The following is a 27,400-nucleotide window of genomic DNA, read 5'->3' as shown; positions in this document are numbered from 1 at the left end:
CGAGGGGAGAAGAGGGGGGGCAGGCGGGAGGGACCCTCCAGGACCAGAGGAGCACGAGAGGAAAGGAGGGTGTTTGCCCTGTCCACTTGAGCCCAGGAAGCCTGCTGGGCTCCCAGGTGAGGTCCCCTGCCCTCTGAGACCAGGGGTGGGGGGCACGTGTGGGCCCCTTCTGTTCCTGGAGCCTAAGCCCCACCCCGCAGAGCCCCCAGGGCCTTTTCCAGCCCTATGGGTCCTGAGCATAGGCCCAACCCATTGCCCAGAGACCTCGCCCTTGCTTAGGTCCCACCCTCCACAGCCAAAGCCTTCCCCCTCTCTTTTTTTTTTCTTTCTTTCTTTTTTTTTGTTTCTTTTCCCTCCTCCTCTTTTTTACTATTGTGGTACTGACGTACCTCCTGGTTGTTGATTCATCTGTATTTTAATTTTTATATTCTTTCTAACATATCTGTTACTTTCCTAGTCTAATTTTATTTTTTACTTTGTTATTGTTCTACTTTTTTTTTCTTTTTCTCTTTTTTTTTGCCACCCCATGTGGCTTGGGGGATCTTGGTTCACAAGCTGGGCGTTGGGCAAAGCTCTGTGGTGGGAGCTCCGAGTCCGAACCACTGGACTAAAAGAGACCCTCAGACCCCGGGGAATATTCATCGGAGTGAGGTCTCACAGAGGTCCTCATCTCAGTACCAAAACCAAGTTCTACCCAACAGCCTACAAACTCCAGCATTGGAAGCCTCAGGCCAAACAACCAGTAAGACAGGAACACAATCCCACTCATAAAAAAATTTAACAATGAGACAGCAAAAAAATACGTCACAGATGAAGGAGTAAGGTAAAAACCTAAAAGACCAAATAAATGAAGAGGAAATAGGCAATCTACCTGGAAAGGAATTCAGAGTAATGATAATAAAGATGATCCAGAACCTCAGAAATAGAATGGAGGCACAGATTGAGAAAATATAAGAAATGTTTAACAAAGATCTAGAACTAAAGAACAAACAAACAGAGTTGAACAACACAGTAAACGAAATGAAAAATACTCTAGAAGAAATCAATAGCAGAATAACTGAGGAAGAAGAACGAATAAGTGAGCTGGAAGACAAAATGTTGGAAATAACTGCCAAAGAGCAGAATAAAGAAAAAAGAATGAAAAGAATTAAAGACAATTTCAGAGACCTCTGGGACAACACAAAACACACCAACATTCAAATGATAAGGGTCCCAGAAGAAGAAGAGAAAAAGAAAGGGTCTGAGAAAATATTTGAAGAGATTATAGTCGAAAACTTCCCTAACATGGGAAAGGAAATAGTCACCCAAGTCCAGGAAGAACAGAGAATCCCATAGAGGAAAAACCCTAGGAAAAACACACCAAGACACATATTAATCAAACTACCAAAAATTATATACAAAGAAAAAATATTAAAAGCAGCAAGGGAGGAGCAGACAGCAAAAGCAAGAAGAATTACAATCCTGTAGCCTGTGGAACAAAAACCACATTCACAGAAAGACAGACAAGATGAAAAGGCAGAGGGCTATGTACCAGATGAAGGAACAAGATAAAACCCCAGAAAAACAACTAAATGAAGTGGAGATAGGCAACCTTCCAGAAAAAGAACTCAGAATAATGATAGTGAAGATGATCTAGGACCTCGGAAAAAGAATGGAGGCAAAGATCGAGAAGATGCAAGAAATGTTTAACAAAGACCTAGAAGAATTAAAGAACACCTACAAGAATTAAAGAACAAGCAAACAGAGATGAACAATACAATAACTGAAGTGAAAAATATGCTAGAAGGAATCAATAGCAGAATAACTGAGGCAAAAGAACGAATAAGTGACCTGGAAGACAGAATGGTGGAATTCACTGCCGTGGGACAGAATAAAGAAAAAACAATGAAAAGAAACGAAGACAGCCTAAGAGACCTCTAGGACAACATTAAACTCAACAATATTCGCATTATAGGGGCCCCAGAAGGAGAAGAGAGAGAGAAAGGACCCAAGAAAATATTTGAAGAGATTATAGTTGAAAACTTCACTAATATGGGAAAGGAAATAGCCACCCAAGTCCAGGAAGCACAGAAAGTCCCAGGCAGGATAACCCAAGGAGAAACACGCCAAGACACACAGTAATCAAATTGACAAAAATTAAAGACAAAGAAAAATTATTGAAAGCAGCAAGGGAAAAACGACAAATAACATAAAAGGGAACCCGCATAAGGTTAACAGCTGATTTCTCAGCAGAAACTCTAAAAGACAAAAGGGAGTGGCATGATATACTTAAAGTGATGAAAGGGAAGAACCTACAACCAAGATTACTCTACCCAGCAAGGATCTCATTCAGATTCCACGGAGAAATCAAAAGCTTTACAGACAAGCAAAAGCTAAGAGAATTCAGCACCACCAAACCAGCTCTACAACAAATGCTAAAGGAACTTCTCTAAGAGGGAAACACAAGAGAAGAAAAGGACCTACAAAAAACAAACCCATAACAATTAAGAAAATGGTAATAGGAACATACATATCAATAATTACCTTAAACGTGAATGGATTAAATGCTCCAACCAAATGACACAGGCTCACTGAACGGATACAAAAACAAGACCCATATATATGCTGTCTACAAGAGACCCACTTCAGACCTAGGGACACATACAGACCGAAAGTGAGGGGATGGAAAAAGATATTCCATGCAAATGCAAATCAAAAGAGAGCTGGAGTAGCAATACTCATAACAGATAAAATACTTTAAAAAAAGAATGTGGCAAGAGACAAGGAAGGACACTACATAATGATCAAGGGATCAATCCAAGAAGAAGATATAACAATTATAAATATATATGCACCCAACATAGGAGCACCTCAATACATAAGGCAACTGCTAACAGCTATAAAAGAGGAAATCGACAGTAACACAATAATAGTGGGGGACTTTAACACCTCACTTACACCGATGGACAGATCATCCAAAATGAAAATAAATAAGGAAACACAAGCTTTAAATGACACAATAGACCAGATAGATTTAATTGATATTTATAAGGCATTCCATCCAAAAACAGCAGATTACACTTTCTTCTCAAGTGTGCACGGAACGTTCTCCAGGATAGATCACATCTTGGGTCACATATCAAGCCTCAGTAAATTTAAGAAAATTGAAATCTTATCAAGCATCTTTTCTGACCACAACGCTATGAGATTAGAAATGAATTACAGGGAAAAAAACGTAAAAAACACAAACACATGGAGGCTAAACAATACGTTACTAAATAACCAAGAGATCACTGAAGAAATCAAAGAGGAAATCAGAAAATACCTAGAGACAAATGACAATGAAAACACGGTGATCCAAAACCTATGGGATGCAGCAAAAGCAGTTCTAAGAGGGAAGTTTATAGCTATACAAGCCTACCTCAAGAAACAAGAAAAATCTCAAATAATCTAAACTTACACCTAATGGAACTAGAGAAAGAAGAACAAACAAAACCCAAAGTTAGTAGAAGGAAAGAAGTCCTAAAGAGAAGAGCAGAAATAAATGAAATAGAAACAAAGAAAACAATAGCAAAGATCAATAAAACTAAAGGCTGGTTCTTTGAGAAGATAAACAAAATTGATAAACCATTCGCCAGACTCATCAAGAAAAAGAGGAAGAGGACTCAAATCAATAAAATTAGAAATGAAAAAGGAGAAGTTACAACAGACACTGCAGAAATACAAAGCATCCTAAGAGACTACTACAAGCAACTTTATGCCAATAAAATGGACAACCTGGAAGAAATGGACAAATTCGTAGAAAGGTATAAACTTCCAAGACTGAACCAGGAAGAAATAGAAAATATGAACAGACCAATCACAAGTAATGAAATTGAAACTGTGATTAAAAATCTTCCAACAAACAAAAGTCCAGGACCAGATGGCTTCACAGGTGGATTCTATCAAACATTTAGAGAAGAGCTAACACCCATCCTTCTCAAACTCTGACAAAAAATTGCAGAGGAAGGAACACTCCCAAACTCATTCTATGAGGCCACCATCACCCTGATACCAAAACCAGACAAAGATACTACAAAAAAAGAAAATTACAGACCAATATCACTGATGAATATAGATGCAAAAATCCTCAACAAAATACTAGCAAACAGAATCCAACAACACATCAAAAGGATCATACACCACGATCAAGTGGGATTTATCCCAGGGATGCAAGGATTCTTCAATATATGCAAATCAATCAATGTGATACACCATATTAACAAACTGAAGAATAAAAACCATACGATCATCTCAATAGATGCAGAAAAAGCTTTTGACAAAATTCAACACCCATTTATGATAAAAAACTCTCCAGAAAGTAGGCATAAAGGGAACCTACCTCAACACAATAAAGTCCATATATGACAAACCCACAGCAAACATCATTCTCAATGGTGAAAAACTGAAAGCATTTCCTCTAAGATCAGGAACAAGACAAGGACGTCCACTCTCGCCACTATTATTCAACATAGTTTTGGAAGTTCTAGCCAAGGCAATCAGAGAAGAAAAAAAAAAAAGGAATACAAATTGGAAAAGAAGAAGTAAAACTGTAACTGTTTGCAGATGACATAATAGTATACATAGGGAATCCTAAAGATGCCACCAGAAAACTGCTAGAGCTAATCAATGAATTGGGTAAAATTGCAGGATACAAAATTAATGCACAGAAATCTCTTGCATACTTATACACTAAAGATGAAAAATCTGAAAGAGAAATTAAGGAAACACTCCCATTTACCACTGCAACAAAAAGAATAAAATACGTAGGAATAAACTTACCTAGGGAAACAAAAGACCTGTATGCAGAAAACTATAAGACACTGATGAAAGAAATTAAAGATGATACCAACAGATGGAGAGATATACCATGATCTTGGATTGGAAGAATAAATATTGTGAAAATGACTATACTATCCAAAGCAATCTACAGATTCATTGCAATCCCTATCAAATTACCAATGGCGTTTTTTTTACAGAACTAGAACAAAAAAATCTTAAAATTTGTATGGAGACACAAAAGACCCCAAACAGCCAAAGCAGTCTTGAGAGAAAAAAATGGAGCTGGAGGAATCAGACACCCTGACTTCAGACTATACTGCAAAGCTACAGTAATCAAGACAACATGGTACTGGCACAAAAACAGAAATATAGATCAATGGAACAGGATAGAAAGCCCAGAGATAAAGCCATGCACCTATGGTCAACTAAGCTTTGACAAAGGAGGCAAGGATATACAATGGAGAAAAGACAGTCTCTTCAATACGTGGTGCTGGGAAAACTGGACAGCTACATGTAAAAGAATGAAATTAGAACACTCCCTAACACCATACACAAAAATAAACTCAAAATGGATTAGAGACTTAAATGTAAGACTGGACACTATAAAACCCTTAGAGGAAAACATAGGAAGAACACTCTTTGACATAAATCACAGAACTTTTTTGATCCACCTCCTAGAGTAATGGAAATAAAAACAAAAATAAACAAATGGGACCTAATAAAACTTAAAAGGTTTTGCAAAGCAAAGGAAACTACAAACAAGATGAAAAGACAACCCTCAGAATGGGAGAAAATATTTGCAAACAAATCAACGGACAAAGTATTAATCTCCAAAATATATAAATAGCTCATGCAGCTCAATACTAAAAAAACAAACAACCCAATCAATAAATGGGCAGAAGACCTAAATAGACATTTCTCCAAAGAAGACATACAGATGGCCAAGAAGCACATGAAGGCTGCTCAACATCACTAATTATTAGAGAAATGCAAATCAAAACTACAATGAGGTATCACCTCACACCAGTTAGAATGGGCATCATTAGAAAATCTACAAACAACAAATGCTGGAGAGGGTGTGGAGAAAAGGGAACACTCTTGCATTGTTGGCGGGAATGTAAATTGATACAACCACTATGGAGAACAGTATGGAGGTTCCTTTAAAAACTAAAAAATAGAATTACCATATGACCCAGCAATCCCACTACTGGGCGTATACCCAGAGAAAACCGTAATTCAAAAAGACACATGCACCCCAATGTTCACTGCAGCACTATTTACAATAGCCAGGTCATGGAAGCAACCTAAATGCCCATCGACAGACGAATGGATAAAGAAGATGTGGTATATATATACAATGGAATATTACTCAGCCATAAAAAGGAACAAAATTGGGTCATTTGTAGAGACGTGGATGGATCTAGAGACTGTCATACAGAGTGAAGTAAGTCAGAAAGAGAAAAACAATTATCGTATATTAACACATATATGTGGACCCTAGATAAATGGTACAGATGAACAGGTTTGCAGGGCAGAAATAGAGACACAGATGTAGAGAACAAACGTATGGACACCAAGGGGGGAAAGTGGCAGGGGGCGGGTGATGGTGTGATGAATTTGGAGATTGGGATTGACATATATACACTAATATGTATAAAATGGATAACTAAGAAGAACCTGCTATATAAAAAAATAAGGTAAAAAAAATTTTTTTTTTAAAACTGCAATGAGGTATCACCTCACACCGGTCAGAATGGCCACTATTAAAAAATCCAGAAACAATAAATGCTGGAAAGGGTGTGGTGAAAAGGGAACCCTCCTGCACTGTTGGTGGGAGTGTAAATTGATACAACCACTATGGAAAACAGTATGGAGGTTCCTTAAAAAACTAAAAATAGAACTACCATATGACCCAGGAATCCCACTACTGGGCATATACCCTGAGAAAACTATAATTCAAAAAGAGACATGCACCCCAATGTTCACTGCAGCACTATTTACAATAGCCAGGACATGGAAGCAACCTAAACGTCCACCGACAGATGAATAGATAAAGAAGATGTGGCACATATATACAATGGAATATTACTCAGCCATAAAAAGAAATGAAATTGAGTTATTTGTAGTGAGGTGGATGGACCTAGAGTCTGTCATACAGAGTGAAGTAAGTCAGAAAGCGAAAAATACCGTATGCTACTGCATATATATGGAATCTAAAGGAAAAAAACTGGTACTGATGAACCTAGTTGCAGGACAGGAATAAAGATGTAGACATAGAGAATGGACTTGAGGACATGGGGTGGGAAGGGGAAGCTGGGGTGAAGTGAGAGTAGCATCGACATACATACACTACCGAATGTAAAACAGTTGGCTGGTGGGAAGCTGCAGCATAGCGCAGGGAGATCAGCTCGATGCTTTGTGATGACCTAGAGGGGTGGGATAGGGAGGATGGAAGGGAGGCTCAAGAGGGAGGGGATATGGGGACATATGTATGCATATGGCTGATTCACTTTGCTGTACAACAGAAACTAAAACGGTATTGCGAAGCAATTATACTCCAATAGAGATCTATTAAAAAAAAAAAACTGAGATGAGAAATAGGACAGCGACCTCACGGCATTCATGCAAGGGTTAGATGGATAGTGCATCAAAATACTAAGATGGTGTCCAGCACACAGCAGATGCTCAATAAATGCTGGCACTTCCAGTCTCAGCTTCTTAACTGCGGTGGCTTAAAAATCTGTCTACAAATTTGGTGATATTCCCCACTTTAAATGGTGGAGATTAATTACCCTCCTCTTGACTGTGGGCTGGACTGTCTTCCAACAAATAGAATAAGGCAGACATAATGCTGTATGATGTTAAGACCAGGTCATAAAAACTATAGGGGTGTATATTGTATGCTTCCAACTATAGAGCATTCTGGAAAAGGCAAAACAGTAAAAAGTGGTTTCCAGGAGTTTGGGGGGTGGGTGGCGCAGGATGAAGCACAGGGGACTTTTAGGGCAGTGAAACTAATCTCTATAGTATCTGATGCATGACATATGCACTTATCAATTCAACAGAATTGTCACAGTTGCTAAAATGTACTTGAGTAGCAACTCAAGTGTCTATCAATGGATGAATGGATAAGTAAAGTGTCACATGTACGGTACAATGGAATACTATTCAGCCTTAAAAAAATAAACCTAACACACACTACAACACATGGATGTACCTTGAGGACGTTGTGCTAAGTGAAATAAGCCAGTCAAAGAAAGGCAAATACTGTATGATGCCACTTACATGAGGTGCGCAGAGTAGTCAAAATCACAGCGACAGAAAGGAGAAGTGTGGTTGCCTGGTCTGGGGGAGGAGGGGCAGGAAGTTAGTGTTTAATGGGTATAGAGTTTCAGTTTTGCCAGATGAAAAGAGCTATGGATACAGATGGTGGTGATGGTTTCACAACAATAGGAATAGACTTAATATCTCTGAACTGTATATCTCAAAATGGTTAAGATAGTAAAATGTATGTTATGTGTACCTTACCGTAATAAAAAAATTGGAAAAAAAAAACTATAGAATTGTGCAACACAAAGAGTGAACTCTAATGTAAATTAAGGACTTTAGTTAATAAAAATATATCAATATGGGTTCATCAGTTGTGACAAAAGTATAACACTAATGCAGGGTGTTAATAATAGGGGAAACTGTACCCAAAAAAAAGTCATTGGGACTTTCTCTCGCTCTCTTTCTCTCTCTCTCCCCGCCCCCCCCCCCACACCTCTCTTGCTCTAGGGGAAGAAAGCACCAGGTTGTAAGCAACTCTACAAAGCTGCACACATGAAAAGGAAATGAAGCCTCTTTTCCACAAGTCATCAGGGAACTAAGACCTGCTAGTAAACATGAGCGAAGCTGGAAACATCCTTCAGTCCCAGCTGCGCCTTCAGATAATGACAGACTCCACCAACATCCTGACCAAAACCTCCTAGGAGACCCTGAATCAGAACCACCCAGCTCCCAGAATCCTGACCGGCAGAAACTGTGCGCGGTACTGCATGCTTACTGTTTTAAACTGCCAAGTTTTGGGTTAATTTGTTCTGCACCAATAGATAACTAATACATTCGCCAAAAAAGGAAGAGCTATAGAAATACTTTGAAATAATTAATTAGAGATGAGAGACTTTGAAGAGTGTGTAGCTTTCCTCAAAACAACTGAACAAGCCCAGTGTCAACCCAAGGGTTAGGAATCACAGTGGCTGAAGTTAGCAGTCTAAGAAATGTTTAATTATTCGGTGTTAAAGAAAGGTTTTACTTTACATGGAAAAAATTCCTTCCTTTGGGATCTAAAACCACCCAAATTATGTGTCCTCATCATAGAACTTCAGTCTCCAAGCCACTGCTAACACAGGGAAATATGGGTATTTCCTGTTCATCAGCATTTTACCCTTAAACCTTCTGTCATGCTGGCACGCTTTTTTTTTTTTTTGTCCAAACAAGCAGGAAACTAACAGCTGTCCTCAGCTCCTCTGCCGGCTTCCAATCCAACTCCTACTTGTCCAAGGGTCCTTCGAGCCAGACAGAGGTCTTGACATTGACATCCCTTGTCCTGCTCAGCGCTCCAGGACCTGCCCTTACCAGGCTCCCAGGGAAGTGGGGGAGGAAATGCCCTCTCATGCATCCCAGCTTGTTCTCCGCTGATTTCAACCCACTGGCCATCTGGTCTCTTCTCCCTGCTATGCACACATCTTGGTCTGGGAAGTGGAAACTTTCTGCGGGATTCAGCTTTTTTTTTTTTTTTTTTTTACTTTTTTGCAAACCAGGATCCATGAAGACAATAGAGAACACTGGCTGGTATGTGATATTATTATTTGTCCACATATAGAAATGTATGCACAGAAAATCAAAGATACCACTTGGCAAGGGTCCAATAGAACATGTGCATGTTGAAAATCACAGCCATTCAAATCTATGGGGATGGTTGGATGTGATTTCAGGTACGGAGGATAACCAAAAATCCAACCCAGGTGGTAGATAATTCTGCTTAGCTTTTCTGCAGAATTCATCCAAGTCAAAAACCCAAGCTCTAAAGCAAACCAAATGGGTTTCATTTAAATTAATCTGTTTTGCTTCATAAAATAGTGGGTCCCAAAAGTTCCTACTAAGTGTCTCATAAATATGTATATTGCCTAAAATGGATAATAGCTAATGGACCTCTCTCAAAACAGGTTGGCCAATGAAGAGGTGTTGAAAGACCACTAAATTGTATTTAATAGTGATAATCTAAAATTGGGCAGATAGGTATACTGACATACGCCACGACCAGTGTATATAAATACAGATTTGGGTCTAACACATTCATACATGCATGTATGTGTGTGGACTCTACATATATGTGTGTGGTGTATGCGTGTGTGTGCATGTGTATCTCAAGCCTGCTGATAATTTATAAAATGAAAAAATTTAGAAAACATGGTTTTTAGAGCCACTCTGATAAAAATGGGGATATCTGTTGACTGGAGATCCTATGGGAAAGCCCTCTGATCCCATTTTTTCTACCCTCCTAGAGCAGTGATTCGTGATGCCCAAGTATATAAGCCCAGAAAGTCTTCGTGATGGGCCACTGAGAGGCCAAAACGCAAGTTTTCTCATTAGTATTACGTATCACTGAAGTGCAATTTACAGACTTGCATTTTTCTACAAATGATCAATGGATAATCAATGGTAGTTTTCCTTGAGTTAGTAGTACTGAAAAATAAACATACGTTATTACTAGACTTGACTGAGGACTATCATTCAACCTCATACTAAGAAGTCTTGCTATCAAGAACTTTACAAGAAAGGTTGCAAATCTTCTCCAGCAAACACCCATGCACGTGACTTTAACTCCTAGAGTTTTTAGGAAGGACTTTCTGATTTCAGTTATCACCAAAGTTATTGAGCCAGGGGTAATTAAGTATTTTATGACATTGTTATTGTGATTCTTATGGTTGTTTTGGTTAACACCTCAGCATTAACTGTATTTTTGGCTGATAATTTCTTTGAGAACCTGATTTTTTTTTTTAAAGCTATGGACTTTCCACCCAAGTAAAACAAATTGTTCTAACAATTTTGAATACAATTTCAGTAAGCTCCTGAAGTCCACTGGTCCATTGGTGACGCCCAGGTGGGAATTCCTTTCTTAGAAGAGGAAATACAAGACAATAATGTGTCTTTTTGTCCCTATCTCACAGAGACTAAGCCACCAAAAAGTAGAGAAAGAAAAACATTACCATCCATCCCAAAAAGGAGACAGATACCCTCTGACCGAGTGCTTCATCTTCCCAGGACTAATTTTTTTATATATATATAAATTAATTTATTTATTTTTGGCTGCACTGGGTCTTCGTTGCTGTGCACAGGCTTTCTCTAGTTGCGGCTAGCGGGGGCTACTCTTCGTTATGGTGCATGGGCTTCTCATTGCGGTGGCTTCTCTTGTTGCAAAGCACGGGCTCTTGGCACACGGGCTTCAGTAGTTGTGGCACACGAGTTCAGTAGTTGTGGCTCACGAGCTTAGTTGCTCCGCAGCATGTGGGAATCTTCCAGGACCAGGGACCAAACCTGTGTCCCCTGCATTGATAGGTGGATTCTTAACCACTGCGCCACCAGGGAAGTCCCCCCAGGACTATTTTTATCAGTTCTCCTAGGATCCGGAACAGGAGACTAGTTAAAAATGATTTCAGTGGTGGGTATTTGCATGTAGGTTAGTCAAATTACTAAATCTATGCAAATAATCCTCTGGGAATCCCATCCATGTCTTCAGAAAAAGCAAAAAGGAAATAAAACATTATGCAGGAAGGGGTGATTATAAGGTACCACCTAAAAGCACTTTCAAATTTTAGACATATGTTCCCATCCTAGAGCAACCTGGCCTCAGGGCCTTTAGAAATCAGACTCAACTTTTGGAAGTCTTGGATGGTCAAGTTCCTTTTCTCTTTAAAGTTTCCTCACATGCCCCATGCTAAGAAGTGACACAGTTCCAATAATATCCCACAGCTTCTGAATGTCCTTTGCTAAGGGAATTGTCTCGGTTCCACTGTATACAAAGCATTTCGTTTCACCCTCGGCTAGCTGCCTCATGGAGCTTTAAAGGGAGGGGATTATTTTTGGCGGGGGAGAGAGGGATGTTACAATACAAACCACAGTCTGCAAGAGTGGAGCATATGTAAAATGCCTAGGACATCGATACATTCCCAAGTGCCCAATTATTGTTATGAAATAGGATATTCATTCCAGATGCCTTAAGAATAGACATTTCTTCATATCCATCAAGTACTTTTCTCAGAGTAACTGAAAAATAAGCTAATACCTCATGATAAGCCTGCCTCTTTGGAAGGCATAATCCTTCTTCTCAGCCAAAAAGGCACCATGTAATAGGGATGGCAAATAAATGTCATTTCACATAGTAATTCCAATTGGCTGAGAGTAGATGCCAAAAGTGATGTATTGAGGATTCTCAGGAAGTGTCTCTGATGGGGGGTGGGGGGAGGGGGAAGGAATTGATTATCAATGTCTATCACGTATACGGAAAGGGTGGTGGTGTCACGCAGGCCTCACGATTGCCATTTTGATGGAGAGCATTACTGAGCACGGAATGAAAATGCACAAAGAGGAAGACTGCATAATATATAAGCTGGGCTGTACTTGAGAACATGATTTTTTATAAGTCTATTTTACCAGGCAATTTTTCACGGATGTTTCTAAGCTACATTTTAAAAGACAAAGTCGTGTTGGGGAGCATTCCTGTGATGGGAGCATGACAGTGGCCTGAGCACACCTTCCTGTTTCTTCCCGGATGGGTGTTCATAGGAGGGGAGCCCAGCTGCCTCACCCTTGGGCAGGGCCAAATGGGTGTCCCCAAGCAGGGACAAGTGAAATCCATGTCTCTGGTGTGACAATATATGTCCCCACAGCACATGCGCTATGTTCCTGAGCCAGTGGTTTCCAACTAGGGGCAACAACGCACTCTCCAGAGACATCCGGCAGTATCTGGAGACATCTCTGGTTGCCAGCAGAAGAATGGTACTACTGGCATCCAATAGGCGGAGACCGGGGACGCTGCTAGACATCCTACAGCCCACAGGACAGCCCCACACAACAGCAGAAACTATCACATCTAAATGCCACTAGTGCAAGAGTCCCCAGGTTAAACCCTGGTGCAACTCAAAAGTATTGATCTCTGCTGTTCAAAACACACTCCATGATGGCTAAGCTCGGGGCTCTGAGTGTGAATCCCCGGCCACCACTAACCAGTCCTGTGACCCTAAGCAAAGCACTTGACCTCTCTTTCTCAGCCCGCATGTCCCTTCCTCTGAAGCAGCGGTGACGGCAGGGTCTACTCCACAGGACAAAACATGAAAATGGAATGAAAGCTCTTGGCAAAGTACCTGGCAGATGGAAAGTATTAGCAGAAAACGGGAATGACAAGAAATGCAAGACATGCCAACAGGTAAACAGTGTCCAACGGCCCCACGTCTGCACTGTGGCCACCAAACCAGAACCACAATACGTCTTCATAGAAACTGTCACCCACCGAGATGCCAGGGCACATGCCAGCCAAATCCTTAGGTTGCAGCTGTCTGTAAAAATGAAAGGCCCATCTGCTCTGGCCCAGCAATTTCATCTCTAGGCATTTATCCTACAGATAGACCTACATGTGAGGAAATGGTGGTGGTCAAGCATATTCCATGCAGCACTGTGATAGCAAAATATTAGAAATCACATAAATATCCACCAAAAGGAGACTAATTAAATAACTTAAATATGTGCAATGGAAGACTACATATCCATTAAGAAGATGGAGAGATTTTGTATAGATATGAAATAATCCCTACAATATATCCTTAAATTTAAAAAAAAGCAAAGAGTGGAACTATGCGTTTTCTATGCTACCTCGAATCAGTGTGAATGTCTATATGTCTATATGTGCATAAACAGATCTATGAAAGGACGTGTTAGAAACCATGATAGTAGTTATCTCTGATAAGCTAGGAGGCGAGTGGAAGACAAATATATTTTTCTTGGCATACTCTTGCATCTTTTTTAGTACTGTGCCATTTTAATCTAAACTATTAAATAAATAAAGCGAAGCGTCAACTATGCCTTGTTAAATACATCATTCTCTGCCTTGAAACTAACTTACTTCTTTTGTACTTGTCTTCTGTAAATGCTAGCAAATCATCCCTCACTTAAAATGATTAATTTTAGGGCTTCCCTGGTGGAGCAGTGGTTGAGAATCTGCCTGCCAATGCAGGGGACGCGGGTTCGAGCCCTGGTCTGGGAAGATCCCACATGCCGCGGAGCAACTAGGCCCGTGAGCCACAATTGCTGAGCCTGCGCGTCTGGAGCCTGTGCTCCGCAACAAGAGAGGCCGCGATAGTGAGAGGCCCGTGCACCGCGATGAAGAGTGGCCCCCGCTTGCCGCAACTAGAGAAAGCCCTCGCACAGAAACGAAGACCCAACACAGCCAAAAATAAATAAATAAATAAATAAATAAATATAAAAAAAAAAAAGAAAAAAGATTAATTTTAAATACTTTAGTCGAATCTTTTCCGGTATAGATGCCACCAATTTTTAATCCAAAAAGAGGAACTGACTATTAGCACGCACGTTGTTGTGCTCACGACAACGAAAATTGCAAGAGGTTCGCATTATAACTCAGACTACAGATCATGAGACTTACAGCCCCAGCTTTCCCCCAGGCTTCTTTGCAAACCCCAGCTTTCAAATGAAGGGCTGTATCAATTAGTAGAGCCAGTTGGTTCTAAGAAGCTGAGCTGGATCCTGGGCTATTATTAGCTTCCCAACAATGGCTGAGAGGGAAGGAGAAAAAATATAAAACTTATACTAGTCTTTGAATTCTGAAACCATCTGAAACCACTATTGTGGGAAAAGACAATTATATTACACAGGTGATTTAGAGGGTTCCCCTTATGAAATGAATTCTGTTGGTCTCTCCCCAGACCTTAAAAAAAAAAAAAGTTGCTTCATGGTCTCTTAATTAATGACTGTAGGAGGATATACCTGTGTTTTGGGGTGGGTGTGGGTGTGGGTGTGGGTGTGTGTGTGTGTGTGTGTGTGTGTGTGTGTGTAGTACTGCAAATAATTAATGTTGCTTTAAGAAAAGTTAAAGGGAAAAAAACTAAAATGGCAAGGGCACAGTGACATCTGCTGGCATTTCATAAACTTTTTTAAGACAAGCATTTGTTCCAGACACTGCTCTCCATTTATTCTCTGAGCTGAGGCACATTTGTGGCCGACGAGAATTAATATTCCCCAGTATGCTCCCTAAAATTATGTAAAGAGAAGATCATCAAGGAATGAAAGCCCAAGAGCCTCTTTCTCCTGGAGTGAATTCCCTCCCTTCCTTCAGTAAAGCAATCTGGAGCTCAAGGGAATGAATAATTTCACTTCCTTTTTTTTTTTTTTTTTTTTTTTAATAACTAGAAGAGTTAGGATGGAGACAAATTAAACACTGTGAGCTGTTTCCCGTGATTTTGTTTCTATAAATGGGAATTCCACCAATCCTTGTCTCGAAATGGTGAACACAGGAGGAAACAGGGTAACAACCCTCTACCTATGACGGAAGAACAAGGAACATAAAACGGAACATTCCTATTTCCAAGACTCTGCAAGGGAGGGACGTCAGACCAAAGAGGCAGCAAAACCAAAACCACGAGTGAAAAGGGAGGGCACTGAAAATGGTGACTTGACGCAAGAGGCAGAAGTAGCACTGCTGTGCTAATAAAAGGCTTTGAAAAAGGACTCCAAAATGCTGAAGTCTCAAAAGCGTTTCCCAATTATTTTTAAATCTCTGACAGTGGCATGGAGCCAATGAAGCAGTGGTTAAGGGTGGTCTAAGGTGAAGAAGGGAATTCTGTTTTCTCTTTACCGACGTTATGAAGGTGTATTCACAGAGTTGGAGTCTGGCTCTACCTCCTAAGATGTTGTCACTCACCAAATGTACCTACAAAACAGAGGGACAACTTGAGGAGGGGACTAAACAGAGTGACACCCTGGACATGAAATAAGAGAAGGGCCAGCTGCCCCGTTCCTCATTCTCACGGGTTCTGAAATCAGAGCCCATCACACCACCATCTGGTCATCCTTCCGGCCCTCTCTTCCTCCTGCGTCACCACGTGCATCATCGCACGCCCGTGCACATGCACACAGGCACCCACATGCACACACCTCACCTTTCCCCGCAAAGGTGCTCCCAGCAGCCATTCTCTCACCCTGAGGGCTGTTCTCTCATCAGCTGCACATCCGTGAGTAATGGTTCCAGCACAGACCTCACCCACTTCAGAAAGCAAGAGCATGGGGTCTCGAGGACAGGCTGCGTGTTGCGGCCTCTGCAGCTCCTCCGGCCACATCAACTCACTTGCTCACGCTGCTCCGGGCACGGGGGCCACCGTGCACGTTTCACGGCGTGCTGAGCGCTCCCCCGTACTCCAGGGCTCCAGCCACCCTGCTCTCCTGCCCTCCCTCCATCTCCCCTCTTGGCAGAACTCGGTCCTTGTCATTCTCCAGGTCTCAGCTTAAATGTCACCTAAAAGTCTCCCTTTTTGGACAGATCTTCCCACACCCTCCAACCCTATATGGCCCTTTACCTTTTTAGTGCATCAGTGCCCCGTTTTGTTTCCATCTTAATACTTATTATAATAGATAATTATATGGGCCATTTATTTGTTTTCATGGTTTATGTTGGTCTCTCCCACTAGAGAATAAGCTTCAGGAGGCAGAGATCTTGCTGGTCTTGGTCACTGGTCAGTGTATCATCCAAATACAACAGAGCCTGACACAGCACCTGACAGGGAGCACGTGTCTGAAATGTTTACCGAATGCATGAGAAAGGCAGTGAATGACCCCAGAAAAGCAGTCCTACATGTCATTTAAAGTGACATAACATTAAAATGTCATGTCATTTAAAATTTTTTCTAAGAAAAAAATGGGAGAAAATAAGAGTGTCCATTTGCACTGCTGGGACTCAAAATGACACTCCTTTACTCCGGGTCTAGCTCAGGAGACCTAGTGCTGCACTATACCACCATGTTTTCCGGAATTCCTGGTATTTTAAAGGGCTGCAACTTATTCATTTGTGCCTCCCAACTGCCACCTATCTTATGTATATTTATTTTAGGTACCTTGCAAAGATAATTCTTTCTAAAAAAATAATGAAACAAGCAACATAAATTACAATAAAAGGTGAAAATCAGAGGCAGAGAAGTAAAATGGAGCCAACAGTGAGGTTAATATGTAACACCTATGCTGGCAAATTCTATACACTGTCAAGACTGGACTGTAAAATCGGCTCTGAGCTTCCTGGCAGGCTTTGTAAAAAGGGAACACAATCATGTGTTCCACTTAGAATGTCTGATACATAAATACCAATCAATATCTCCAGAAAGAATGAACTTTTTCTGAACCTGAAACCAGAGATAACACAAGGATAGCCAGCACAGCAATTAACAGCAGGGAGTGTGACTTCTTCATAACTTTTTATCTTTCTTGGTTCCCCTCATTTGTTTTCAAAAATATTTTGTTCTTTGCATTTCAAGTGTTAGACTCAGCTGTATCCACTCTTAAACTCTGGTCTAAATGGTCTATTCTTTTTCTGTGTATATATAATATCTATTTTTTCAAATATTGCATGAAATGGCTTTCTTATAATATCTTTCATTATAAGCGGCAAACCACAATTCAGAACTGAATTTATGGAGTGGTGGGGAATGATTCTTTGTCCTCATTATGCACTTCCAAAGGTTACTGAAAGTTCACACAGACTAAACCTATGCAAGTTTCATGTGCGAAACAAACAAAAATTCACTAGAAAACAAAATATCTTTCCAAGAACCAGGGGGCACATTAACTACAGAAACTTTTGTATCAAAGAGCCTCCTAGTGAAAAGTTCTTGTCTGCATATTACAAGGTAAGTAAATAGATGAGGAGGGAATATTCTCAGAAGTCTATGTTTTAACTCAATTTACCTTACTCTGGAGCATCAATCCTTGGTGAGACAGGCAGAATCATTCGTCCTTTAATAGATAGGGAAAGAGAGGCTCAGAGAGGTACAATAACTTGCCCGAGGTCACACAGCTAGAAAGTGCAGAGTCTGGACTCAAAAGTTAGGTATGCCTGGATCCAAAGCCTATATCTTCTCACACCTTGGTTCTCAGGGAGTTTGCTCTTCTCAAAGCTTTTCTGACTCCAAAATAACTCCATTAGCTTAGGTCAAGGTGCCATCATCTTGAAAGGCAAGGCTTTTTTCTCCTTATTTAGCCAGCATGCTACCTGCTATATTTCAGACTGACCAAACTCCTCCAATTAGAAATGAGAAACCCTCCCAATGAAGAGCTTCACGTTCTAAAGAGAGGTATCAATTCCCCTCTTTATTCTCCCCTAGGAAATTCATGAAATTTCCCAACCCATGCAAATGAGAATATCTTCCTCCCCTTTGAGAATTTCTGTGTGTGCAATCTCCATTCTCTTATCAGCCTTTGCAATCAGCAGCAGCCTGACCTGGACCCAGCTTTCTAAGGCTGCCCATGGAAAAGATGTGTTTTTCATGATGCCCTGACAGTGAGCCATGCCACCGGCCAGGCTTCCCTTCAGAAAGACCCAATAAGGCTCAGTCAGGCCCAGGGCATCTTTAAGAGATTCACTCTAGAACACAAGCAATGACCCCGGGATGGAGATGGAGGGCTTGTCCCACAGGAAACAGACACCCAGCTAGCACCACGAGGATCTGGCCAGGGCTGCTGATGCTGAATCAGCCTCTGGATTCCCTACTCTGTCACTTTTCATAACGAGTCTAATATATTAGTGTTTCTCTCTGCCAATCAATCAGAGCCCGTGCATATGGCTGCTGTCAGCAGTCCTCCGCAGGCAAAACTCCATATAGAGACTCAGGTCTGTCAACTCCCTCAACTATACACTTGCAGCTATGCTGGGTCCTTCCTCCCTCACTCTCAATTTATCATCTCTGTTACAGCCAAGAGGAAAATGTAAGACTCACATTCTGGGGGCCAGTTTGCTACCTCAAGGGACTGTGAAATTCTAGTAACAACAACAACAACAATGATATAATTATTATTAAATGGTAATAATAACTGTCACTATTATCAGAGCCAGCACCACTAGTGAACACACGCTATGTGCCAGGTACTTTGCTAAAATAATTTACAGGGCTGATTAATCATCAAACTGATCCTGCAATGTAGGAATCATTATTATCTCCAAATGGGAAGACTGAGGCTCAGAGAGGTTAAGTAAGACCAAAGGGCATGGAGCTAGAATGTGACAAAGCTGGGACTGAAGCCAGACAGTCTGATTCTGAAATCCTAATCATCGCCCTGTGTTACCTCCTTCCTCCCGAGCCTCTTGTGAAGGTCCCTCTGCTATGCCCCTCGACACCCAGCATGTCCTCTCAGCACTGAGTAGAAGAGAGAAGCCCAGGACTTTGGAAGCAACTGCTTGAGTCTGCAACTTAGTCTTTGGGCCTCAGTACTCCCATCTGCAAAATGGGGATAATAAAGTTTGTGGTAAATAGTTAATGCAACACTGCATGCAAAGCATTCTTCCCTGTGCCCTGGCACAAAAGGAGCTTCCTACAAATGGTAGCTCTTAGGGAACTGAGGATGACACAAAGAAGACAATTTTGAAAACCTAAATCCATACTCTCATCTCTGACTCCCCTATTCTAAAATTCACAGAAAAGGAACATCTTGAGGAAAGACAGACCTAGCAATAAGCAAGGTGATGGCACAAGTTGATCTGTTATGCTGGCAAAGGCCTAGTTTTGGTTCTCAGAAAAAATGAAAGGGGAGCTGATTCAGACGACGGTGCTTCAATGGAGTGAGCCGCGGTGCGCAAGCTGCACTGTGAGTGGCTATCAGAGCAGTGTTAGCCTGAAGGGGACGATGCCCCCAAATGCCTGCAGCCAGATGGGTGCCCTCTGCACTCCCTGCGAAATCACGCTCAGAGTGTGAGCCCAGAGCCAGGGGCCCGAGGGCTCTGAGGAGAGAAAGAGCAAACCAAGAGCCAGATTACACCAGTGTAGACCCCCTGCTCAGGCCACACATACACAACAATAACGATCGGTTGTGACAAACAGAAACAGGTGCCCTGTTTTCTTTTTGTGCCTCTGATAGACTCAGCATCACTGCTCAGAGCTCCTCAAGCTGAGCAGCAAAGTCCCCCTAACCACTGCACGGCACTGCCTCCTCCCTCCCTAGCATCTTACAAAGCAGCAGCACAGGCAGTGTGAGTGCAGTGATCGGTATTTCGGACTACGCGTTGAGACCATCCGGTTAAAAATCCTGGGTGGGCCACTTACCTGATGTGGTGCCCTGAGACACACTGCTTAACCCTGCCTACACCTCACCATCTATCTGCAAAATGGGGACATGAAAAGACTCCACCTCAAAGTGCGTGAGAACGATCCAACAGAATCACTCATTACCCCCACATCCAGCATCTACTCTGTGCCAAACACCCTGCTAGATGCCAGGGATACCATGATGTCCAAACCAGGTGCGTGCGTGGCCCACCTGACTTTACCTTCCAGTGGAGTAAGAGAAAGAGATAAAACAGAGCCACCAAGTAAATCCAAAGCCGCTCCTGGGATGACTGCAAGGAAGGGGATCCACACCGGGGAAGACAGAGGGTCTCCCTAAGAAAGAGACTCCTGAGTTGCAACCTAAAGGATGAGTAGGGAGTGAACAAGGTGAGCTGTGGAGGTGAGGGCAGGAGGAAGATGATCACATGGCAGGAAAACAGAGCTCAACACACAGCCACGCAGGCGGAGTGCTCAGCACAGCTTGTATCGTCCAGAAGGTGCTCAAAATACATAAACCTGGGAGTCCCCTGGCGGTCCAGTGGTTAGGACTCCGCGCTTCCACTGCAGGGGGCCCCGGGTTCGATCCCTAGTCTGGGAACTAAGATCCAGCATGTCTCGCAGCTCGGCCAAAAAAAAAAAAAAAAAAACCATAAACTTATCATTATTATCACAGCTCCTCTAACAAGCACTGACAGAGCTCCAGGCTTGTGGATAAAGAGAGACAGGCTTGGGGGCCGGGGGTGGGGGGGTCAAATGTGGGAAGAAAGTTGAACTGTCCAGATGTCCAAATGCTCCATCAAAACTTATTACCACCTACCAAGGCCAGGAGAGCCTCCAAAGATGGACAATGCCAGGGGCAACTCAGGGCTCTCAGGAGGCAACTCACTTCTTCCTGTCAATATACATTATCACACGCACTCATGGAAGAAAAACATGGCCACACTCTGAAAAGGCAACTTCTGGAACAGATGATCAAAAACAGGGATCTGTGTCCAAACCATGTATGCACCTGGTTTGGACATCATGGTATCCCTGGCATCTAGCAGGGTGCTTGGCACAGAGTAGATGCTGGATGTGGGAGTAGTGAGTGATTCCACTGGATCATTCTCGCGCACTCTGAGGTGGAGTCTTTTCACGTCCCCGTTTTGCAGGTAGATGGTGAGGTAGCCAAGCCGCTGGGAAGAGTGTGTGTGGGTGCAGGGGGCAGGGGAGGAGGTGCTGCTGCTTTGAAGGGACATCTAGGGAAAGAACTAAGTAAGATAATGTATACAGGCACCTGCTAGTGTTCCAGCCACACACAATGGGTATTACTGAGAAACCTGGGGTTCTTTTTCCCTATAAACTAATCCCCCATCTTGAATGTAAGACTCTGTTCTAAGTCCCCAAAGGAGGGGAAAGAAAAGTTCATTTTCTTAGATGCTGTAGGGCTTACCCTTCAAGTGTCCACAGACCAAATTTGGTTATGGAGATGAATCGGAACTTTGAGACAAAAGCTGGCTGGCCAGGAAGACACGCCTCTTTATTTACTCTTCTCAGAAACATCTGACGGTGTTTCCCACAACATGTAAGCCATAAATATAACATGGCACGTCTCTGCATTAAACCTTCCAATGGCTTCATTGGAATAATAAGAGCCAGACTCCTTATCAGGTCTCAGGAGCCTCTATGACCCAACTTCCTCCATATAATGGTATCCCTGTTTCAGCCTCGGGGCCTTTGCACTTGCTGTTCCCTCTTTCTAAAATGCTCTTCATGTAGAAAAACACTCAAGAAGAAATGCTCCATCTGATCACTGTGTATTGCAAGTGCTTTGAACAGTGCTTGGCACATAGTAGGTGCTCAATAAATGCTCACGGGATGCATGTATCGCTTGATACACACCAACTACTCCTTTTCGATTAGATCTCAGCTCAAATCTCTCCTCCTTGGAAAGTCCTTCCAAGTCACTCTTTATCATATTGTCACATCATAATTTTTGTAACCCTTGTCATTATCCTCATAAAAATGAATTTTCCATCCCTTGCTTATTGTCTGGCTCTCCCCACAACCAAAGAAGCTCCAAGAGGGCAAGGTTCTCATTGGCCTTGTTCCCCGAGCAGAACAGTTAACGTGTGGTATGTTCTGGATAAACATTTACTACATTAGTTACTCCTTCCTCCAGTACAGACACACCCATCCATAGCAGCAGGCAAGCGTCACCCACATCTGTTGTGTCTGGTGACCAATGACAGGCCAACAGTAATGATGGTGCTCAGAGTAACTACAGATATAAAACATGAGGACGGTTGTCTCTCCGTATAACTCCATGGGTCATTTTCGTAAGAACCCCCAGACCCGACAACCTAGTCTAACCATGTTCTCTGTTGAAGTCATCTGAAGGTGCTGGGTGCCCCTCATTTTGAAGCTCCCTCACCATTTATTCTTTAATTAAAGTTTTAATATTTTGAGACTGGTGCCTCGAGGCAGTGTTTTAAATAATGGGAGGCAGGCATCAGGGAGAGCCTCAGAACTTCTTAAAAATATCATCAGGACTTCCCTGGTGGCGCAGTGGATAAGACTCTGCGCTCCCAATGCAGGGGGACCGGGTTTGATCCCTAGTCAGGGAACTAGATCCCACATGAGTGCCGCAACTAAGAGTTCGCGTGCCGCAACTAAGGAGCACACCTGCCGCAACTAAGGAGCCCTGGAGCCGCAACGAAGGAACCCGCCTACTGCAACTGAGACCTGGTGCAACCAAATAAATAAATATTTTAAAAATAAAAAAATAAAAACATCATCTCCAAGTTTGAGGTCTTTGGCACAACAAAGTTTTGTCTCGGGCAATATGGGGGAAAGGAAACGTGGCAAGTGATGATTTTAGGAAAGTCGTTCGATAGTACTTTGTGGAGCATGCTACGTGGCTCCCATGCTGGGTGGGAAAAGCGAGGTGAGCTGCCCTGTGTCCTTCAGAGCAAATGCACTTGGATTTCAATAGTCTTCACACACACCACTGGGAAATCACTGCGTCCCCAAAGTATTTTCTGTGTCAGATACGATTTCCCTCTTGGAATGTGTTCATTACTCCACACATCAGCTTAAAAGATGCAAATAAAACGGTCTGATTTTTGGAAAGGTGAAATGTCAGACATGTTTATATAGGACAGACCCAATTTTCTAAATGCAAAAAAAAAAAAAAAAAAGACTTATCTGAAAGGAATTTTATAAAATATAATGATTTGGTATGGCTTGAACTGAAAAGGCTAAATTTGTTAAAAAAAAAAAAAAAAAGTCATCAGAGACGCGAGGATGTCACAGCAGCCTGTGCTCAGACATTAGAGAAGTAGGTAAAAAAATAGCATCAATTATCATGAAGAGAAAATAGGGCAGAGTGGGTCAATTCCAGGAGGAGAGATCTGCTCAGATCCATGTTTTGGCTCGTTTCTGAGTGGAAAACCCTGGGACCACTGGGTGACAATAAAGATGGTGTGTTCTTAGGAAAGAAAGATTTACTAAGATGATATTTTCATCCCAGGAGGCCAAGGAGAAGCAGGCCTTCTGTTGATTCAAGAATAAAATACACAACTGCTGTAAAAACTTAAATACTTCATTAAGTAAAAACTTAATTTCCGGGTATAGGTGCCTGTTGGGATGTTGTCAAATGCCACCAACCCACCTCTCAGCCAGTGGGCGGCGTGTCACTGATCCTCCTTAGAACATGAGGAGAGGTCAGGCTTGGAAGGAATGAGGTTTCTGTTGAGAAATCTCCCTTTATGATTAATCTCCCTTTTTGTGATCTGTTGTTTAAAAGAAAGGGCATACATGTAAGGGAAGCTGCCTGCCTTTCCTATCCCACCAGGTGTCATAAGACTCAAAACAGAGAGTAATCGATTTGATAAGAAAAAGAAAGGAAAGAAAGAAAGAAAGGAAAGAAAGAAAGAAAGAAAGAAAGAAAGAAAGAAAGAGAAAGAAAGGAAGAAAACTAACATCATCCAGGCACTTGCCACGTATCAGACCCTGTTCTGTGCTTATTGCTTTATTTAATTCTCCTCCAAACCCTCTGTGGCCAATACTACCATTGAAACTTTCATCTGGCAGGTGTATAAACTGAGACACAGAGAGGTGAAGTCATTTGCCCAAGGTCACACAGCTAGCAGGTGGCAGAGCCAAGGGCCCTGTACTCTTCTCAGCCTTATCTCTGGACGCTAACGGTACCCTCAAAAACTGTAAAGGATGATACCAGTTTCTTCCTAATCCAACTCAACCATGAGCTAACTTAGGGGAAGCCCAGTGGATTCCCCCAGATCCCAGTGCTTCCCAGATGAGCTCAGAAAGCCTGAAGGTCTGGAGTCAGCCCCGTTGTTTGCCCTAGAACCCCTGCCAGAGCCACTTTTACCCTTCATGGGCCCAGGTCCTTGCCTCTGAAGAAAAAAGATCTTGGCCAAAAATAAATCTGCCCATGGCTCCCGCCAGGCCCTCTGTGGTCACTTAAGAACTGAAAGGATCCAGGCCCTCTCATCTCTTTTATTTTTTCCTTTGTAACAAAGATAAATGGGAAATGGAGGGTAGATGAACTAGGACAGGGGCAGGGAGAGATCACTGCCTGGGGTGTGTCCTAAACTTGTGCTGAAAAGGCCAGGCCTCTTGGCGCACCGGATTTTAAAAAATAAGAAAAATATACAATCATTATTATTATAAAAGAAAACTCCAGTTATGGTGCATCATATTCCAGCTCAAACAAAGCTATTCCATGACGCCGTCGGCACTTCTTTCCAAGTTCAACTGAAAAGACCCGCGGTGGGTACCAATTCCCTGGACTGCCAGACTCGAATTTCCAAGCACTTGAGCAGCCCCGCCCCACACGCTCCGAGTCAGGCAGGTGCAGCCCGGCCCTTGCTTGTCCGGGCAGCAGCCATGAGCCCCCCATTCCCTGGCAGCAGGAAATAGAGTTGGCGGCTCCTGGACCAGGCGGGTCGGGGTCTTCCCCGCCCTTTCCGCGCGGGCAGCTTCCGGGCTGGCCTGGTCCCTCGGAGCTGACACCTTAAAGACTCCAGGAGCATCCCAACCTGATGGTTCCCCGGGCCGCGGGGATATGGAAGCAGCGACTCGCTAACCCCTCCCTCGCCTCTAACCCTGGAGAGTTGGGAAACTGGAGCTGACAAGAGGCGACCCCTGGCCTGCGCCACCGAGAACCGCTACCTGGGTTTCCTCTCCAGGGTGAAGGTGCCCTCAGGCACCAAAGGAACCAAGGGGCGCAGCCGGAGTTTCCAAGTCCTGAGTTCCCAGGCTGGCCCCCTTCCCCTCCCCCCAGGGTCAAATGCAGTGGCATCTTGGGCGTCCCTCCGGTGCCCATAAACACAGACACTCTCCCTCCAGCTCAGCGACCCTCCTCTTCCCCGCCTCCCACAAAGGATTCGATGCTTCTCAACGCCCTCCCAGGCCACGAAGTGCCTTCTCCCTCAGACCTCGTTAAGGGCGGTGGAGAGGCAGCGCCCCGGGGCGCACCGAGTGCACGCTTCCAGTCTGCCAGGAAACCTAACCAAAGTGCGCAAGCAGATGCCCGCTGTTCCCCGCACCTGGGACTCGCTCCCAGGAGGACGGACAAGGCAGCCTGGGCGCTCCAGAGGCGCGCTTTGGGCCGAGAAAGGGCTTGCTTCTGGAAGGGGGTCGGGGCTCCTCAGCCCCCCGGGAGGACGTGCAGGGAGATTTCTCCACCACACTGAAAAAGTTCCCAGTACAGCGCGCCCGGCCTGGCTCTGAGAGGAAGCCAGCCCTCGAGAAGCCAGCTCTTCCCTCAGTGGGACCCTTGGGCCAGGTCAGGGGGGCAGAGAGGCGGTGACTCCGCCTGGACTTACCCAGAACTCCCGCCGCACCCGGCTCCGGTCGCCTTCCGCTCGGCCCCAGACCCTCCAATTTCCCTGCGCTCTCTGCACTCTCAGCCACACTCACCATGAGCTGGAGATGGCGAAAGAGGGTGCTGGCTTCTCCCACGCTGTCCTCAACTTTGCTGGCAGGTCAGCCCCGCCCTGGCGCCCCTGCCTGGGCGGCAGGCTGGGCGCAGCTGCGCGCGGTGCGACTCAGCACCGCTGGGCCCGGACGGCCACTGCCCGGGGGTCTGGAGCGCAAGGTTCCTCGGTCCCGGGGTGCCCAGTCCGCTCCTCTGCGCTCTGCCTGGTGGGAGGTTCGGAGTTCTCTCGCTCCGGACGCACGGGCGGGGCGCGCGGCTGTCCCCTCTAGATGCGGGGTGCCCTGTTCGCTCCTTCCTCTTCCTGCCCGGTAGGCGCACGCGTGGGTCTGGTCGCGGCCGCCGCCTCTGCCGTTCGCGCGCTGGCGGAGCGTCCCCGCCCCACCGCGGGTGCAGCCGGGGGCTGGGGTGAAGCGAGAGGGATTCCCCTCCGCGAGTTCGGGCTTCCCCACCCGGCGCGGACCCCGGGCTCGGTCCGCTGCCGCCGCCGCCGCGGCTGCAAGAACCACTTCACGGCAGCGCAGCCTGTGCCACCGGCTCCGGCTGGAGGAGGCGGTGGCGGCGCGGCTCGCACGGGGACTGGAAAGGAGGTGACCTTCAAATCCCGCGCTCGGGGAGACGGGAGGAGGGCTGGGGTGACGGAGGGGAGCGGTGTGCACCCGGTTGGCCCGCGAGAGTGCCGGCGGGCGGGCGGGAGAGAGTGAAGAAGAGATCAAAAATATGGATTAGAAAATAAACAAAGGAGGGCGAGAGAGCGAGCGAGAAAACGTGTGCATATGTGCGTGCGTGTGCGCGCGTGTCTGTGTGTGTGTGTGAGAGTGTGTGTGAGCGCGCGCCACAGGCGGCGAGCAGCCGGGGCTGCGGAGCCAAAAATAATCCCGAGCTCTAGGGAGCGCCCCCTCCCCCTCGCCAGCACCGCCACCGCGGTCAAGCGCGCAGCCCCGGATTCCAACTGGAGGTGGCAGACGCGCGACTCCGTCTCCTGGGATGAAGGAGTGAGAGCTGGGAGTGGGGCTATTGAGCCCAGGTCTTTGGCATTCCCAAGTCCTTGTCCCAAAGTGGACTCACTCACTGAGCACCAGCGCCCCCCCTCCACCCCCTCCCCTCAAGGAGACTGGACAAATCCCCTAGAGGAATGCTACGTGGAGGAGGTGTCTTGCCCCAATCCGCTTCTGCTCTGGGAAATCTTGAGGCCGGGCAGAGATGCAAAAAGTTATCCAGGCCCGAGGGACACCAGGCAGGGAGCGGTGGCGCGCTGGCCTGGGCCACCCCACCCTGGCCTCTTACTGGCTGCCTAATCCTG

The 27,400-nt window shown here is 44.3% G+C and overlaps 1 protein-coding gene across 23 annotated transcripts in view; it reads right to left on the bottom strand.

Annotated features, from left to right (window-relative positions):
- The window catches only part of RBFOX1 (RNA binding fox-1 homolog 1), a 2,204,510-nt gene that overhangs the window by 1,468,320 nt on the left and 708,790 nt on the right, over nt 1-27,400 (bottom strand). Inside the window, exon 1 of one of the 23 annotated variants that reach the window (XM_082362256.1) lies at nt 26,082-26,886. The exons of the other annotated variants lie outside the window; for them this stretch is intronic. Within the exon in view, the coding sequence (XP_082218382.1) occupies nt 26,082-26,084 (3 nt within the window). The 5' untranslated portion in view covers nt 26,085-26,886. Of the gene's footprint in view, nt 1-26,081; nt 26,887-27,400 lie in introns of those variants that run through there. 23 annotated transcript variants of the gene reach the window in all.

This window comes from Balaenoptera borealis, assembly GCF_965194805.1.
Source record: "Balaenoptera borealis genome assembly, chromosome: 16".
NCBI lineage: Eukaryota > Metazoa > Chordata > Mammalia > Artiodactyla > Balaenopteridae > Balaenoptera > Balaenoptera borealis.
This window is presented reverse-complemented; position numbering and strand designations above follow the sequence as displayed.